This window comes from Thunnus thynnus, chromosome 8 (assembly GCF_963924715.1).
Source record: "Thunnus thynnus chromosome 8, fThuThy2.1, whole genome shotgun sequence".
NCBI lineage: Eukaryota > Metazoa > Chordata > Actinopteri > Scombriformes > Scombridae > Thunnus > Thunnus thynnus.
In genome coordinates, this window is record NC_089524.1 from 10,321,522 (window position 1) to 10,338,098 (window position 16,577).

The 16,577-nt window shown below is 41.3% G+C and overlaps 1 protein-coding gene across 1 annotated transcript in view; it reads left to right on the forward strand.

Annotated features, from left to right (window-relative positions):
* Window positions 1–16,577, forward strand: part of cachd1 (cache domain containing 1) — a 90,139-nt gene that overhangs the window by 20,909 nt on the left and 52,653 nt on the right. Inside the window, exon 2 of the mRNA XM_067596432.1 lies at window positions 13,937–13,999. Within this exon, the coding sequence (XP_067452533.1) occupies window positions 13,937–13,999 (63 nt within the window). The remainder of the gene's footprint in view (window positions 1–13,936; window positions 14,000–16,577) is intronic.

The following is a 16,577-nucleotide window of genomic DNA, read 5'->3' on the forward strand; positions in this document are numbered from 1 at the left end:
AATCACTTCACTATAGATAATGCTGTTAGCTAGCTAAACAGAGAAGTCATGCATTCAGAAATGACACTCAGAGCCTGATGGACTTTATTGTTGTTGTCTAATGGTGCAACAGGGAGGGAACAACAGTTTTCTGTGCTTATGGAAGACCGAAGCAAAGACGGTTCTGCTTTGTTTTCATCTGTTTGGACGAGAAGAAAAGCTACAGTGACAAAGGGTATTTTTCCTCTCAGAATTTCCAATAATGATATTTGATCCGATTGAAGCTCTTTGGACTGTATACTGTATTTTTTTTGAAGGGCACGCAGCCTGTACAAATGTGTCCTTTTTGACTTTGACACTGTGGGGATTATTATATAACAGATATTGCCATGATTTGGTCCAGTTATGCTGTTATGCTTGACTTTAAATGAGGGACATTCCACTATAGTTTGTTTTGACTCTTCAAGCAATCTTGAAGATTGAAAAACAAACTTTACAGAATGACTGAATCGTAGGGGCATCGGGTTGGTCAGGTGTAGTCAGTACATCAGCCTTTTCATGGAGACTATAAGACCACTTTCACACACAAGCTGTATTTAACATATAATAATGTGTTCAACCTTAACTTGACCTATTTTATCAGGCTACTGTTACAGGTTGATTTCCAGGCTTATTTCATACACATGAGAAATAACAAAAAACAGCAATTTGGTCACCTTGTGAAAAGCTACTACAATAAAGTTTTTTGGGGTTTTTTTTTTTTTTGCATGTATGCTGTGCCAGCAAGGGTCAGCGGGACAAGGATGTGCTAGGTTTGTCTTGGCAAAAGGCAAACCAGTATCATATGCAGCTAAACCCTCTCTGCAGAGCGACCCATGCTTCTATTAATCAGTGCGTGTAACTGCCCTAAGAGTACATGAAGTAGAACAAAGCGCCTTGTCTATAGAGAGACCTTATAACAGTGGCCAGACATGATCTCACATCGTGCTGAGAAACCTGAGAGGGAGACCACCCCGGGAACTTTTTTTTTTTTTTTCTCCTCTCTGTCCTCGGTCTTTTCTCGTCTTTATCTCTTCCCCATCTCTCCCCTCTGTTCCTCTGTTATTCAGATTTTTCCTGCTTCTCCCTCACACTCGCCTGTCTTAGACATGCACACACATAATATTTATTGCAACCACCTCAGTGCCTTCAAAATCCCTCACTCTCCATAGTCTGATTATTATTATGAGCTCCCATTTTTAAGGATCCCTTCAAACAAACCGCTTCCATTTAGTTTTTTTTTAATGAAATCGCCTGCTCCGTGTTAGTAAAACAACATTTATCTGGCACGGATCCAAGAACACGGTTTCTTGTTTTCTTCTTAATGCTGCGGCGGCATAGGAAGTTGTCTGCAGTGTGGCTCTTGTATACTTGTAAACTGCCAGTAAAAGCCTTACAGATGAGACCAAAGCATAGGAATGTGAAGATAATCCAGGATAGTTTGTGCAGACAGTGCAGGCGCCCCATCTGAACATCCTTTCACTTGGCGGAGAGATAGTAGGGCTCTTTTTTGGCAGGAAGCGTATATATCAAAGTTTCAAATTTATTGGAGCTGGGTGACGAGCCCTTATGCGCTGTGTCTCTGCATTTTCTTTAACCCTGACTTTGCAGTTCATCAGTTATGTCAGTTCTTTCACACATTCTTTCTCATCTTTTTGACATCTCTAAATTCAACTAAAAGCCTCAGTATGAAGTTTTGGCCTTGGCAGTGTGTACCACTAGGGTGTGACTGGGATTCATGGTGCCAGAGCTGCCGGCAGGCTGGCATTGAGCCCTGAGGTGGCTGAAGCAGTCCTAGAGGTTAAGTGTATGTGAGACTCTCGCTGGGTTTCTACTGCCGCGCTGCCTGTTTGCTTCAGTCACGTCATTCGTCATTTCACTCTAAGCCGTCGCTTCTGGAAGAGGCAAGTCCGAAGAGATTATTATTATTATTTTGTGGTAAACTCCAGCTGTAAAATAGTAACAGGGATAAAATGGAGAGTCCTCCCCTGCATATTTTTAAGTAAGCATTTTTCCTTCTCCCAATTCTGTCACAATTCTTACTGGAGTAAGAAGCAGCAAAAAAGGATAGTATTGCACTTCAAAGTTCTACCCTTGGCAAAGAAGTGTATCCATTCTTTGAAGGTATCTACCGTAAACAGGCCCAGAATTCACTATAGACACATATGCACCAGCTGTTCTTTTTTATTTTATTTTTTTATAAATCCTCTCATCCTGATTCCACGCACTAGCAGTATTGAGAAGAAGATGGTCAAAACAAATTAGCACACTACTTAATTTGGATCCCAAATAATTGTCTCCCAGTTATTTACCTGAATTACACATCATCAATGGCTTCTCCTCTACAGTTTCTATTCATTTACAACGAAGCAGCGTTAAACATTGAGTTGGCTGTTGGAATTGATGATTGCACACTAATGATTGAAAGGAAGAAATAATGAAAACAAAAACAAAACAACATTTATTGAGCGGTTGCACTGGAAAAATAAATTCTGCAAAATGGACCCATGCCATAACATCATTTCAATCATGGTGGTTTATTTGGCCAAGGCACGTACCATGTACTTCTGATGTCTGTGTTTAGTCCTCCATTTTCATCTTGCATCATTAAAATAAAGTAATTAAAAGCTAAAACGTGAGCAAATAATGTGATTTTTTACATCTAGGTTCACAGCCATGGCTTCAAATTCACATGAAGTCTGCCTTTGGATGGCTGAAAAGTGCTTGATGTTTAACTACAATCATCCATTGGCCAGTCTCAGTCGTATTATGTGAACACACACACACACACACACACACACACACACAAAAACCATCATTTATGGGCCGTTTTTATATGCAGAAACATTCAAAGCCACTATGAAAACACAGAATTTTCTCATTATCTTGCATTCCTGTGTTGAACTAATTTGACCACTGTGTGAGGTTTTGTTTTTGTCCTCTTTCACTCCTAGATTTTATCAGCTTAATGGAGGTGCTCAGGTATGCAGCTTTGATCTGTCTTTGGAACGTTTTCACATTGGCTCGGTTTTAACAGCAAGTTACAACTCCCATCATGCACTACGGGCCTGGCGCTACTGCCACTATATACTACATGTGTTGCTGCTTGCAGACTAAAAGCTTGTCCAAAAAGTCAAGAAAATCTGTCTGATTTTCCATTAGAGGCTTGTGCTTTAAAGTCAAATATATATAGTAGGTTTCCTGGTCTTAAAGAACATGAAATTTTGCAACAGTTATAATCTCTTTCATTTTAAAAATTAAGAATGTCACCTTCAAAAATAGTCTTTCATTAAGTTTTAACATTTGTAATTAGTCAAGTATGATTAGTGCGGTGTTTCTTTGGCCTGTGGATGTTTTTAATGATTTATCGGTTTTGCATCAAAGGGCCTTGTTTGGGGGAAAACCAAGGTAATGACTTGCACCCTACGCCTCTTACCACATGCACTAAACATATGCTCTCACAGACACGCACACCCCATGGTTTGCGTTAAGAGGAGGAGCCTGGTTCATCAGCCAGAAGTCTGATCTTTGAACCGGGAAAGCACTAGCTTCTTATTGTGCGTTATGTTTATGACTATTTAGAACTCTTTGCCTTTGTTGTCTCTCTGTCTGTGTACCGTCCATCACTCTCTGTTCTCCCCTCCATTTCAGTCGTTTGAAGCTGAGTAATCATAATTACTATGTCATTGTTTCTTGCACCCAGAGAGGGAGAGGCGAAAACCTAATTTACTCTCTCTAAGCTGCTAGATTACTGTGTCTCTCATTTGAGTCACAATGCTTTATTTTAGGACTGTAGCTCAGCCACAATTCAGATGGTTCATTACCATCCTTTGTCCTGCAAGAGGGCTAAATGGGGTAATTGTAGAAGTATGTTTGAGTTCACAGAGACAAAGTAAAATGTCTACAGTCATGTTTACCATTGATCTGCCTTAGTTTTATCTTAATTTAAACACCAATGTGTGTCTACAGATGTCTGCAAAACAGAATTTCAAACTTATAATTGCACGTGGATAGAAAAAATGAAGTAATAATGAAAGTAAAAGTATGAAAAAATATCTTTTTTACTGGAGCAAAGCTGTTTCGCATCAATACAAAAAAAACTGAAATGTACTGTATATAGGACCCATGCCATTATTCATAATTTCAGTCATGGTGGATCATTTGTAGCTCTGATGTCCTTGGTTCAACCCCCTCCCCATATTCTCTCAGATTTTAACATCTCTCTTTATTAATAGCTACCAAACAAAGGCTTAAATGCCAATGGAGATTCAGAATTTACATCTTTTTTTCACAGCCATGGCTTCAAATAAAGAAGAGGCTAGGCTTTGTGAAGAAGTAGCTATTACACCACACTTCTTCTATCTTTCTCTTCTCTTTCCTCCTCTCAGCAGACCCCGCCCCACTTTTCCACAGTTCTCTTGTCCCCCCTCTTCCTCCCCCTTCACCCCTTCACCCCTCCAACCCCCATTCCCTCCTTTTTTTTTTTTTCTCTCACATGTGGAAAGCATTATATCCTGTCTGGTGGAGAGGGAGAGCAAACATCCCAGGCCGACACTGAGAGCCTCTCGGGTAGGTGTAGGGGGTGGTGGGGAGGCTGTTGGGATCTGCATGGTGGTGACTCTCTCTCTTAGCCCTGACGCTGTTTGGACAAAAGGGGGTCTTGTTATTGCAGAACCACAGCACCTGATAGCTTGACAGGCCTCACCCTCCCACCCTGTTGGATTGGACGAGACCCTGGTTGAATGAGGGAGAGGGAGATAAACAAAGTCCAGTTAGAGTTCACTAAGTAGAGAGACTGGGCCCTTTGCATACTTGTACATTACGGGGAAATAATATATATAGCATGTGTAGATGTCAGTTTAAAACTCCCACTCAATGGAACTGATACCAGTTGGTTACAAGTAGTAATGCTATGAGTGGTTTCTTTGCTGGGATTTTGATTGGCAATGGATTGGTCCCAGTATCTTTTCTTTAAACCTTTATTGGAACCAAGGCTGTAGATTTGTGTGTTTTTGCACATTTAAATACATTTGCATTTTCCACGTGTACTGCTAAAGATACTGGTCAATATATTGTGAAAGTCAAGTGAAATAAATACTGTTGAGGGGTAAATGTATAAGTTAGTGCTCTTTAAATGACATTCCTCATCCATAGGCCGTCAAACCATTTTTGGGGCTTACTGGTCATGCGAAATGGAATTACAGGGTCTGGTGGAAAATGTTTGAATACCATTGTTGTGTGTTGCCGTTTTATACGTTGCTTCACATTGAAAAGCCATTATATGTGGTCAGAGTGACACATTTGTCCAAGCCCTTAGGATATTGGACAAGTTCCAAGTCTGAATTTTGTCCCAAAGCTGGATACCCTGACAACAGGCTGAAACCACCACCACACCCTCAGTGATTGCTATGTGCTCAGTTATACCCTTGTAACTTTGTCAAGGTTTTCAGGCAATTCACAGGTCTGGCATCATTTTCTTCCAAAGTGCCCATTGATCACACCAATATAAAATGTGGTCCATTGAAAAGCTTTCACAAATCAACAGGATTTTGTAATACTACATGAGATTCTGTAATTGCTTGCAGGAGATCCAATCGTTTTTTTTGAATTACTCTCTAAGTGTTGCTATCACTCAAGTCTAGTGAAGCAGTAACAGTTTCAGAGTGATGTATGAAAGTGTCATGACCAACATAATGATGAATGATCAACATAAGCTTAAACATGTGATCATTCAATATTCCCTTAAAAAATCGAGTACGGCCTGGGATTTAGATTTTGCCTTAAAAAGAACATAAAACTGTTTTATCCATTACCGTTACAGTTACAAGTCAAATCACTATGACAACCAAGTCATATTTTATAGCTATAGCCAAAAACTTATTTCTGCATGTGGCAGCAATCCTTCCTATTTTTGTCACTTTTTAAAGTGCACATGAACGTCCCAAGGCGCACACATACTCATGGAGAGTGCTGAAAAATGGAGCACAGTAAATCAGATTTTTTTTTTTTTCAGTTTGCAGCAGGCTGCACACAAACATGCACTCCCCACACTAACACAGCGTGTGTGGGCCACAACTTTGGAGCCGTTGCCTCAGGTTGTCCGTTGGTTAGATTCAAGCAAATTTAATTGACCCCCAGCAACCATCTAAATGCAGCAGCAAGCAGTTGGCAGACACTGACGGCCAGTCATTTAATTAGCCAACCTGCTTCACTGGGTTGAAATGGAGACACACTTAATTAGCAAGGGTTTAGTTTCTCTATGGCCATTATAGTGACATTTAGAATTTAGAGATTCAGATTTGACATGCCTATTCCTGCTCAACCGCTACTCCTTTTTTTCCCCTACCTTTTTATGATGCCATGGTCACAACCTTGATGAGTTTAGATCCTTTTCACAGCAGCTAAAGCACTGAATTGGATATCTGTTCATAATTTGCCCGCAATTCCTTTTGCAGTAAGCAATCAAACTTGAGATTTAAAGAATTTATGGGGAAGACTTCATATTTATTCCATTACGTGTTCCCTGAAAGTTGGAGTTCACAATGAAGATACAGTACATCCACAATGTTTTTCTAACAAGAGACACGCCAATAACGTTACCCAAGTTCCCTGTGTGATTTCTGGATTATGAATGAAGGCACATTTGAAAATGCTGTGTTGGTTCTGTTATGGTACCGCAAAGCTGCTTTATAGCCAGTGACTGAGAAATACGAGCAGTCAAAGGGTACAGAAAAATCCCAAACCAAAATCTTTGCAAGGCCTACTGGTAAAAAGCCAGGGGCTCAAGGTCTTTCTTCTATTGGCTGGTTTTTGGGGCTCAGCTAATGTTAATGTTGGTTAAGTTAAACATTTTTCAACCTAGATATTCAGTAATAGGTTCAGTTTTGAGAAGAGTATACCTTTATTTATTGATTTTTTTTTTTCTGGCTACTTGGGATCAGTGCTGTAAACCCAACTTTGAGATATTATCATCTCCTATTACACGGCTTTGTTGAATACATGATTCTGATTGGTCAATTACACCATTCTATGGTCTGGTATTTCTGAATAGCAGAACACTGCTAAGGATGCAGTTGTGTTCATAGACTCTGGAGGACCACATCCAATCAAAGAAGTCCAGTAAAAATCACATCAGGGTCCCGCATCACCCTGTCAGGGTTCATTTCACAATAACGACCCGCTTGCTGTACATTATCCCTTACATAAAATTGGTATGATGAACATCTTAGGTAACTGTTGCCTATTTACACATTCAGCAGACACGGAGCGACATTAGCATTCATTTGCCTACATGACGAGCGTAAGTCCAATATTTACTCTCCTTTTAGCTCTGTTTTGGTCTCCTTTAACTCGTGAAGGAAATATCTGACTGACTCTTCAGCTGCTAAATGCTCCACTATGTTCACCAACTTGTCACTAACTTTGTATCTCTGCCATTTGCTGCCTGGCAGGTAGTGTATGGTGGGTCTATCCAAGCTTTTTCAGTGGAAACAGCTGCCTGCTGTATCTGGAAATGATAAAAGTGCCAGACCAGTAAGGTTGAAGGCTGTAAAACCAGAACAGTGAGCTGAAAGATGATAAATACTCCTCAGAGCTGAAGGGAACTGCAGATTTGGTGATAATTCTCTTTTGGTTTGTCACTATGAGCAACATTTTTCCTGTTACACACGGTCATTTGACCCATTGTTCATATAAAGATTTTGGAGCTTCTCACTAGTACATAACAGCTGAATGGTGCAATCGCGCAGGCCTTCAAAACCATGATCTATCTCGTCTTCAAAACAGGAAGCTTACAATATAGTCCCAGCTTTGTTTCACTAATCAAAAGATTATGTGCTTTAGTTTTAAACTTGCACAGCATCTTTCTAGCTTGAGTGTAGCTAAGAGAAATAAAGTCAGTAGAAGTGTTGTGTTTACACCCAGTGAAAACCTGTAATCAGATTTTTTATCTCAGCTGAGGTTATGCTGTTATAATTGATGGGAAACAATGTGTATAAACAGTAAACTTATCCTTTCAGTCTTTTCTGGGTTTTCTAGCTTGTTGCACCAGGTTTATCCCTACAGAAAAATAAATACATCTTCTGTTGTTCTGGCCTATGTGTTATGGAGCTGTAAGCTGCAGGTGCAATTATTTCAGACTCTTTTTTTTTTTTGTTGTATTGCGAAAAAGCAGAAACTGTGCTCCCGCTCCTCGTCTCTTTTCCTCTCCCAGGTGCCTGTTTTCTGACTCTGCTTTGTAGCGTTCCGAAAAAAAATTGAGATGGGAGGGTGATGTTGGGGATAGAGACATGGCAAAGGGTCTAGGAAAAAGGAAAAGAAAAAAAAAAAAACACACACACAACACACACGCACATCAGTGGCGCAGCTCTGATGCCGCATCCCTGGGTCCAGCCGTTTGTAGTGCAATGAGCGAAGAGTTGGCTGGGGGCAGGGAGGGAAGGAGGGAGAGAAGAAAAGCCGGGAGGGGGGGGGGGATGAAGTACTGAAGCAAGGAGGGAGGCTGAGCTGTATTCCAGCAGCATGGAGGAAGCAGCAGTTACTGTCCCTTGGGCTTTAAGCTTTTATCTGTCAGTTGTATGGAAAACAATCTCTCAGGCCCTACAGCTCCAAAACATCTATACTGCAGCCAAATGTGGATGGCAAATGTGTGTGTGTGTGTGTGTGTGTGTGTGTGTGTGTTCACATAACAGAATTTTCCTACAATGAGAAGCCTGTAGTGACTGATAAGCAGTCAATGAGCGACACACATTTATTAGGCCTGTGCGTGTTTTCCTATGCACAGGGCACATTTGATTCACATTCTGCACATTGTCACACTTCGTCTCACTCACACACATATTTTGAGATGTGCCCCACCCAAGTGATGCTCCCATTTTGCCCTCTGGTGTGTTCACGGATAAACCGTTGGACCACTGATCAACAAGCCCCAAAGACAGGATTAATAGGTGTGTGTGTGTGAGAGAGAGAGAGAGAGAGTGCTCTCCAGTCCAATTCCAAATTAATGTGCATCACAGCTCTACTCCAGCCTTTGAAGATGGGTGAATTAGTTATAGGTGTATTTCCTATTCAGCCCTACAACTGCAGTTGGCCTCGTCTTCCTTCCTCCCTTCCTTCCTTCCTTCCTCCCTCACTCTCGCCTCCACTTCTCCACAGGCTGCTCCCTCTTTCCTTCACATTATCTCTTATATATCTCTGTTTTGCCCACTATTACCTCTCATTCCTCCTTTTTGTTTCCCCTCAAAACATACATCGGTGATTCTCAAAATCTCGGTCTCTAGACTGGTATCGTCAGTCATCTGTCTGGATTTTTATCCAGTGCCACGCAAAAAAGAACAAAAGAGTCACTTTAAAGGAGAAGAGCCTCTTGGGGTAGTTTATTGCATCCCCAAGAGAGCCTGACAGAAGAGCTGAAGAGGCAGGCCCAATTAATTGGATGCCATATATATACGACTGGTTCCCATGGATTAACCGCATGTGTGTATTAACTCCATAAGAAACAACAACCCTGTCAAAATACTACAGGAATAAAACAACACAAATTCTGGTATTTATCTTTTTATCTTGCAGTTTGCAGCTTCCACCGAGGTTTTAGCCATTCCTGTGAACCACTCATCTGTGGTCGGGATTAACCCCAAGGTGGATGGATTTAAAAACTGGCCTAATGAGACAAAGGCTGGTGCTCTGTGATCAATGGGACAGGAGTTTGAATGCATTTCTCGTGAGCTTAGCGTTGAGAAAGCTGCCTTTTTGGATCCAGTCTCTCTCTCTCTCTTGTGTTTTGTGCAAACTAACTTTAGAGTGCATCTTAAATTGCTCCATTTGACTTGGCATTAGAAACAAAACACATTTTGAATGCATCCCTCAAAGAACAATGCTGACTTGTTTGAATCTGTGGTTCATTTATCATCCAAAAGGATCGCTGCTGTATGTGCACTCGACACGCTAATACTACACAACAGTTTTCTCCGCAGCTTGATGAATGAGGCCAAGAGTTCATAATGTTGCTGATTAAGACGGAGTGTCTATAGCTCAGGAAAATATGGTTGTTTCTCATTACGCTTGTGGGTTAGACAGATGGAGAATATACACGTGTATGTTTGCTGTACTGTATATTGTCTGTCATTGTAATGCTTTCATGTAGTCAGATTTCTACCAGAATATTCAATAATGTCATCTGAAAAGTTCCAGTTTGACTTCCCATTCGTGTGCTGCACATGAACCGGACAATTTAAATAATTTTGTCACCACGACATTTCCATTTTTTCATATTTCCCTGCCCTACCCAGAGGAGGTAAACAGTAAGGTGTATAGGGAAGTCTTAAGTACGCAGCTGACACTGTAGTCGTCTGTGCGTGCTTCTGTATCGGTGTGTATGTGTCTGTGTACACGTCAGTGTTTGATTATGGGTCAGGGGAGGCCACAGGCCCATGGTGGCCCAGGCAACCTCAGGGCTCTCAGGTTTCAGAGGCAAGCATTCCTCCCCGGCTGCTTCATGGCTGTGAAAACCGCAAAGCAGCTCCAACAACAAACACTCGAGGCACTGGGGGAAAGACAGCTAACCTGTGGCTAATCAACAACAGGAGTTTTCTCTCTCTTTCGGATTTGTTCCCAAATTTTTCAGGATTATTGGCTTAATGGAAAAAAGCATTTCTCCCACCAATTTTCTCTCTCTTTTTGTTTTGTTGTGTTTTGAGAACACATGATTCCCACTAAGTAGTAGCAGCTCTGTTTGTGTGTGCTTGTTCGTGTTTATTTGACAGTTCCACGTCCTGGACCTTCTTTTTTTCCCCCACTAAGAAGGGTGTGGAACAACAGTAGCCTGTCTGGGCTTGGTTTTACACTTTGTAAATAACTCAGTAGAGAAATATGCAGCTGCGTGTGTAATAATAACATAATGAAACTGTTTGTATAGCACTTTTTCTGTTAGTCATGTCTCTGTAAAATGAAAGCAATAAGCACAAAAACAATCAGCTGTAATAAATCAACTGATTCCATTTAAGACAGTTCAGATTGTATCTGAACATTTCTGTTGAAGGCTGACAATTAGCAATTGGTTTTTTGTTTATGCCAGCTTCATAGACCACATCAGACATAATCAGATTTTCAGATAATGAAACTACTGGAGGGTAAGCTGACCGGACCAGAAGAGGGCATTGGGAAGGGGATTTCGGTGTGTGGTTTCATAAATTTATGTTTCCTTGCAAGAGCTGGAAAACATGTTTCCAAGCATCCCTGAATGAGTGAGGTTCTGTCGGTGTTTAGGGGAAACTATGTCGATAGGACTGTTAAACCGTCGGACTGTGTTAAACAGTCGCTTTATTTTGTTATGCTTTGCAAAGATCCACTGAAAGGTGGGAAGGTGTAGCTTTGGCTGGGAAATAAAGGTCTAAAGTGAATGTGCTCCAGGTTAGTTGGACGTCGTGCATTCTGGGTAATTGGTGCCTTCTGGAATGTGTCTAACAAAAGGTGTGGACAGGCGGCAGGAAATGGTTGCAGTGTGGAACGAGGCAATTTAAGGCTTTGTGTGCAGTGGAGCAGCTTACAGTGGAACACCTGCCTACCTGCTGCCTCTACACAAACAAATATTAGTTTTCCTCTGTTTGCAGCTACCGCACATCGCTGGCATGTGTGTTGGGAAGTGTGTGCGTGTGTGTGTAAAGTAACACAAGAAAGAGAAAGAGAATGTTTGTTGATGGAGATCAGGAGACGATCTCTATAAGTGTGTATGTGTGTGTGTGTGTGTGTCAAAAGGTCTATATTTAAACAGCCCTTGAAATGTTTTTCTGCGGCTCTCGGAGCACGTGTTAAGGCTGAGGTCACACCAGGACTCATTTTCTCCATGCCTTAATGCGCCGCTCTGCTTCCTATTCAGTTAACAATATAAATCAAAGTCTATTAGAATGTTTTAGCCTGGAAGGTGAACGGGGAAATTTAACATCACCTTGTGATTCACGCTCATGAAAATCCCCATTTGTGTTATGACTATCCACCAGGTTTAGACAGGTGATTCATATTCCTCGCCAACCTAGAAACCTTTTTTTTTTAAATGACAGGGCTGTACAGTCTGGGTCTATCGGTTGGTTGTTTTTGGCAGGTAATCAGGTTTATCTTTCTCTATGGATTTGTAATATAAAAATGCTCCAGATGCACCTGTCGGAGCAGAGACAGGTCTTCACTTTGCATCTAAAATCAAGACGCTAATTTGGAGCATTTTCCAGCTAACTCCATGCAGTCGGTTTGGATGTTGTTAATTAAACAATATTATGTCAGGCATTGTCAAAACAACACCACCCACAACACTGGGAAGCTGAAAATAGCAATCAGTCATTTAGTTTATATCCAGTGTGCTCTGTTATGATGATTATATATTTCTAGCTTAACAGAACTGTCTCACCGCATTTCGACTCGGAGGAGAAACACAGTTGTAACTAATGACATTAATGATGCCTTCGTCCCATTTAGATGTGCCAGCAAGTCAGTTACAAGTATAGCGAGGCCCTGACACTGAGACACCTGAATGGAATGTAGCCGAACAAATCAAAATATGTTATTAGAAATGGCTATTAACTTTTTATAACTTTTTGCTGCTAGTGTATTTTGCATTAAGTTGTCCAGTTTTATTCAACAGGGAAGATTATATTTTCCCTGCAGTACGATATTGGAAGTTCTCTGAATCTAAAAGTGAACCCCGAACATTGAGCACATGAAGTTTTTGAGCCCTTATTTGTGCTGAAAGGAGACTGTTTTGTATGGCTTGCTCTGACAGAACCAAGGATGTTGCGCTTATATGATATCCACTTTCATACTAAAACTGATAATGTCTGTCTCAAGCCAATAATGTATCCTTCATTTAAGTTGAACAAAGAAGCGATGGACAGTTAACTGTTATGTCTGTATATATATATATATAAGACAGTTTCACAACTAGCTATCAAGGGAAAATATAAATGCAGATTGTGCAAACAAGGGCGGCACCATCGTTTCCTCAACTCATCAAAATAGCTGGTGTCTGTGCCAGATTGAACTACCCTGGCAGGAACTGATCAAGTGGGATGGGCAAAGTTACAGTTTGAAGAAGTCTGTTGCTAATTATATTTGTATATATTTTGGCTTTGTAGCAACCAGGGCAGGGTGTCATTTAAAATTTCTCACCATGGGTGCTGAAAGTATTTTGTGGTATTGTGGTGGAATCTGTAAAAAATGACACTCTTTTGAACCCTTATTTGGTGAGAGTAAATATAAAATCGTTTTTTCCATGAAACAGAATAAACCATACTTCCCAGAAACAAAAGTGTTAATGGCTCTAAACACAAAAAACCCATAGAAGGAACTCTAAATTAAAAGCTCAGTAAAATACAGTGTAAAACTGACAAAAATGTTCATGTAAATCATCAATCAAAAGACTGAGAATCTCACCAAGCATTAGGTGCCATCTTTTGGTATTTTTTTCCATTCTGATTGCAGTGGACACAATTTGGTCTACACTCAAAGTTTAATACTCAGCCCTGATGGCTGCTTCATTATAGCTGGTAGGCTTAATTAGCATGAATGGCTCGTTGCCACAAATGGTCTTGGTTTGACTTCATTCTTTACAAATGTGAGGTAGAGCCGTCATGGCGCTGTACATGACAAGGTGTGAGCGGTTGATCTATTCAAGAAGTTATCAAAACGCATTAGTTTGCAGATCCCTGACCATCTTCTCACAAATTTGAAAGACTTTTCCAGACGTTGATGTAATTCCTACATGTTAATAATCTCTGCTCGACAACACCTGACACCAAAATCTGTCTCTATAGAGGAAGTCTGCCAATACTCCTCCTCAGGTGATGCTTTTTAGTTATTGGATCCGAATTTTCGACATTCCTCCTGATCTAACCTCGCTGTCTCTCTGCTTCGTTCCCTCTCTGTCTCTCCGCAGAGGATTTTCAACTCGTTTGTGTACACCGAGAAGACATCAAACGGAGAGACAGAAGTGCAGCAGGTGAGTAACAAAGGCTTCTCCTTTCCTCTGTGTGTGTGTGTGTGTGTGTGTGTGTGTGTGTGTGTGTGTGTGTGTGTGTGAGCGTGTGTACGTGCCTGTTTGTGCATGCATATGGCATGGATGGTGTCTGTTTGTGGTCTTGTGTAGAGTTCAATTCAGCAGCAATGAATACACACACACACACACACATGTACACACACTAGCCATCAGAGGAAGAGAGAGAGAGAGGGGGGGGGGGGTTTATTAAAATTCTATGGCTGCTGTCTCATTGGCTTTGAAGTTCTCTGTCTGTTTTTCTACTCGTCTGTGCTCTCTCTCTCTCTCTCTCTCTTTCTCCCTCTGCTCACAATATGAGCGCAGAGCTGCAGTCAGACAGAATAAGATGGCTTGAAGGATAGAATGGCATCTCCTTGGAAATGAACAGAGCAGCAGGGCCGCTTTGTTTAGAATGACCCTGAATCCACCAGCGAAAGTTTATGAGTGCCAGTTGGTCCGAGATTGGAAAAGACTACGCACAGAATTTCTGGTGTCCAGTGTATCCAAACATAATTGTGTGTAGGCATGGTGTGTGTGTGTGTGTGTGTGTGTGTGTTAGGACTCATGCATCAGGGATCTTGGAAGAGTGACAGTAAACACCAGACTGGTAAACAGCCACCAGCAAGAACAGACAGGTTGATTTTTGTTTGCATTTCTCCTGTGACCGTGTTTGTGTGTGTGTGTGTGTGTGTGCGTGCACCAGTGTATCCATCTGTGTCAGTGCGTGTATAGTATCTCTCACCTCGCAGGTATTGACTATTGCAGAAACAGCTCGGATTGGCCTTGCAGCGTTGCTTTTTCTTCTTTTCAACAGGCTTTTTTAAACTAACTTGAACAAAAATGGTATACACACAACTCTAAATGTTGTAGATGCAAACATCTCGTTCATTTGAATGGGGGGCAGTGTGGTTATGCAGCAGGGGTGCCCCCACAGGTGGCCCAGCAAAAAGTTCACCCAGACTCAACTTTTGCTGCAACGCAACCCAACGTCATCCAGCGAGGCACTGCATTGGCCAATCACATGCATGCAAGCGCACATTCCTGGTGGTGGGTTATTTTGTAACGCGAACGTCGTATTTGACTGTTCGCGATCGTCAAGACGAAAGATAAAACCGTTGCCACTGTGAAAACTTTCCACAGTTGTAAAATCCTGTCTGTTCCAAACTGCTGCACAGTGTTTTCGATTCTGCACTTAAATGCGTGAATCTGTAGCTCGAGCTCCACTTCCTGGATCGTATTTCCTTGTCTCACCTGTATCTTAAACAACACGCCCCCACCACCACCGCAGCCTCTTGTACTGTTTTAACGCAGGGCTGTTTTCAGTCTGAACTCAAGGATAAGGCTGGCAATTCTCCATATTTTTTTTGTTACTGTCAACAAATCCCTTTGGAGCCGTTTCTAAACAAACCAGCATGCCCAGAACTCTTTGTGATGAAGGAACATGTCACCTAGTGCAACAGTGTGGCTCACTGATGTGTTTTTAATAGTTGTTGGACAATAGCAGAGGTTTACAGCACAGAGGAATGAAATATATCAGGCTTTGGATACACCTAGAATACTTGTAAGTAGGATCAAATTGTTGGTTTGGCTCTGCACATGAGATTTGTTGACAACAAGAAAAATATAGAAAATTGCTAGAGTGCCCATACATTCAATCCATAATGTTCCCGAGGCAGGCGGGCAGCTAATTCAGATGACAGCCCTGAGATAGTTGGCTTGCTTGTTCGTTCTGGGCAGAGGGGCTGCGTCTCTGAGCCAAAGCAAGACTCAATTAGAAGTGGATCTGCGGAAGGAGAGAGGGCAAAGAGTTAGAGAGACGAGCCTCTGGCATCTCAGATGAGTTTCTCTTCTGGAAATTCATTATTCAGACACACAGACATCTGTCCCTCTCTAATGACACAGGCCCTCCCTCTCTCTGTCTCTGACTTTGAGTCTGTTCCTGTCTGCTCGTTGAGTGTATTCTACTTGTTTTTGCTCGTTGACATATGCAAAAGTGGATAGCATGAATTAAAACTGCTGGCTGCTACTTATGTTTTTAATGCACAACACTGTGCATTGGCAGTTGGTTCCATTATGTTAACAAAGCAGAAGTGCCCTACATGTGGAACATTATAGGTTTCAATAAAATGTATCCGGCTTTATATAGCTACTACAATCAATGAACAGATCCATCAACAGATCAAGTCTCTACTATCAAGTTATTATTATTTAAACCTATATAATATAATGTGAAGTTCCCAAACTCAGGCCTTTACTTTTAGGTCATTGGCCTTGAGAAATGATACATGATCTGTTCTTTTTAGTGCTCAACGTATCATACTGTACTTCATATATACATATAATTTCAATCATATTAACATTCTTAACAAGGATTGTTGGTACCTGGTATTGTGACTTGGTTTAACATGTTATCAAAGTTTCCCAAATCACAGAAGAGGGAATATTAAAGCTTTAATGCTTTGTTTTTTTAAAAGTTCCATCCATTATCTATACCCGCTTATCCTTCGCCAGCTGCAGGGATCTCAGCTCACATGAGGCATGA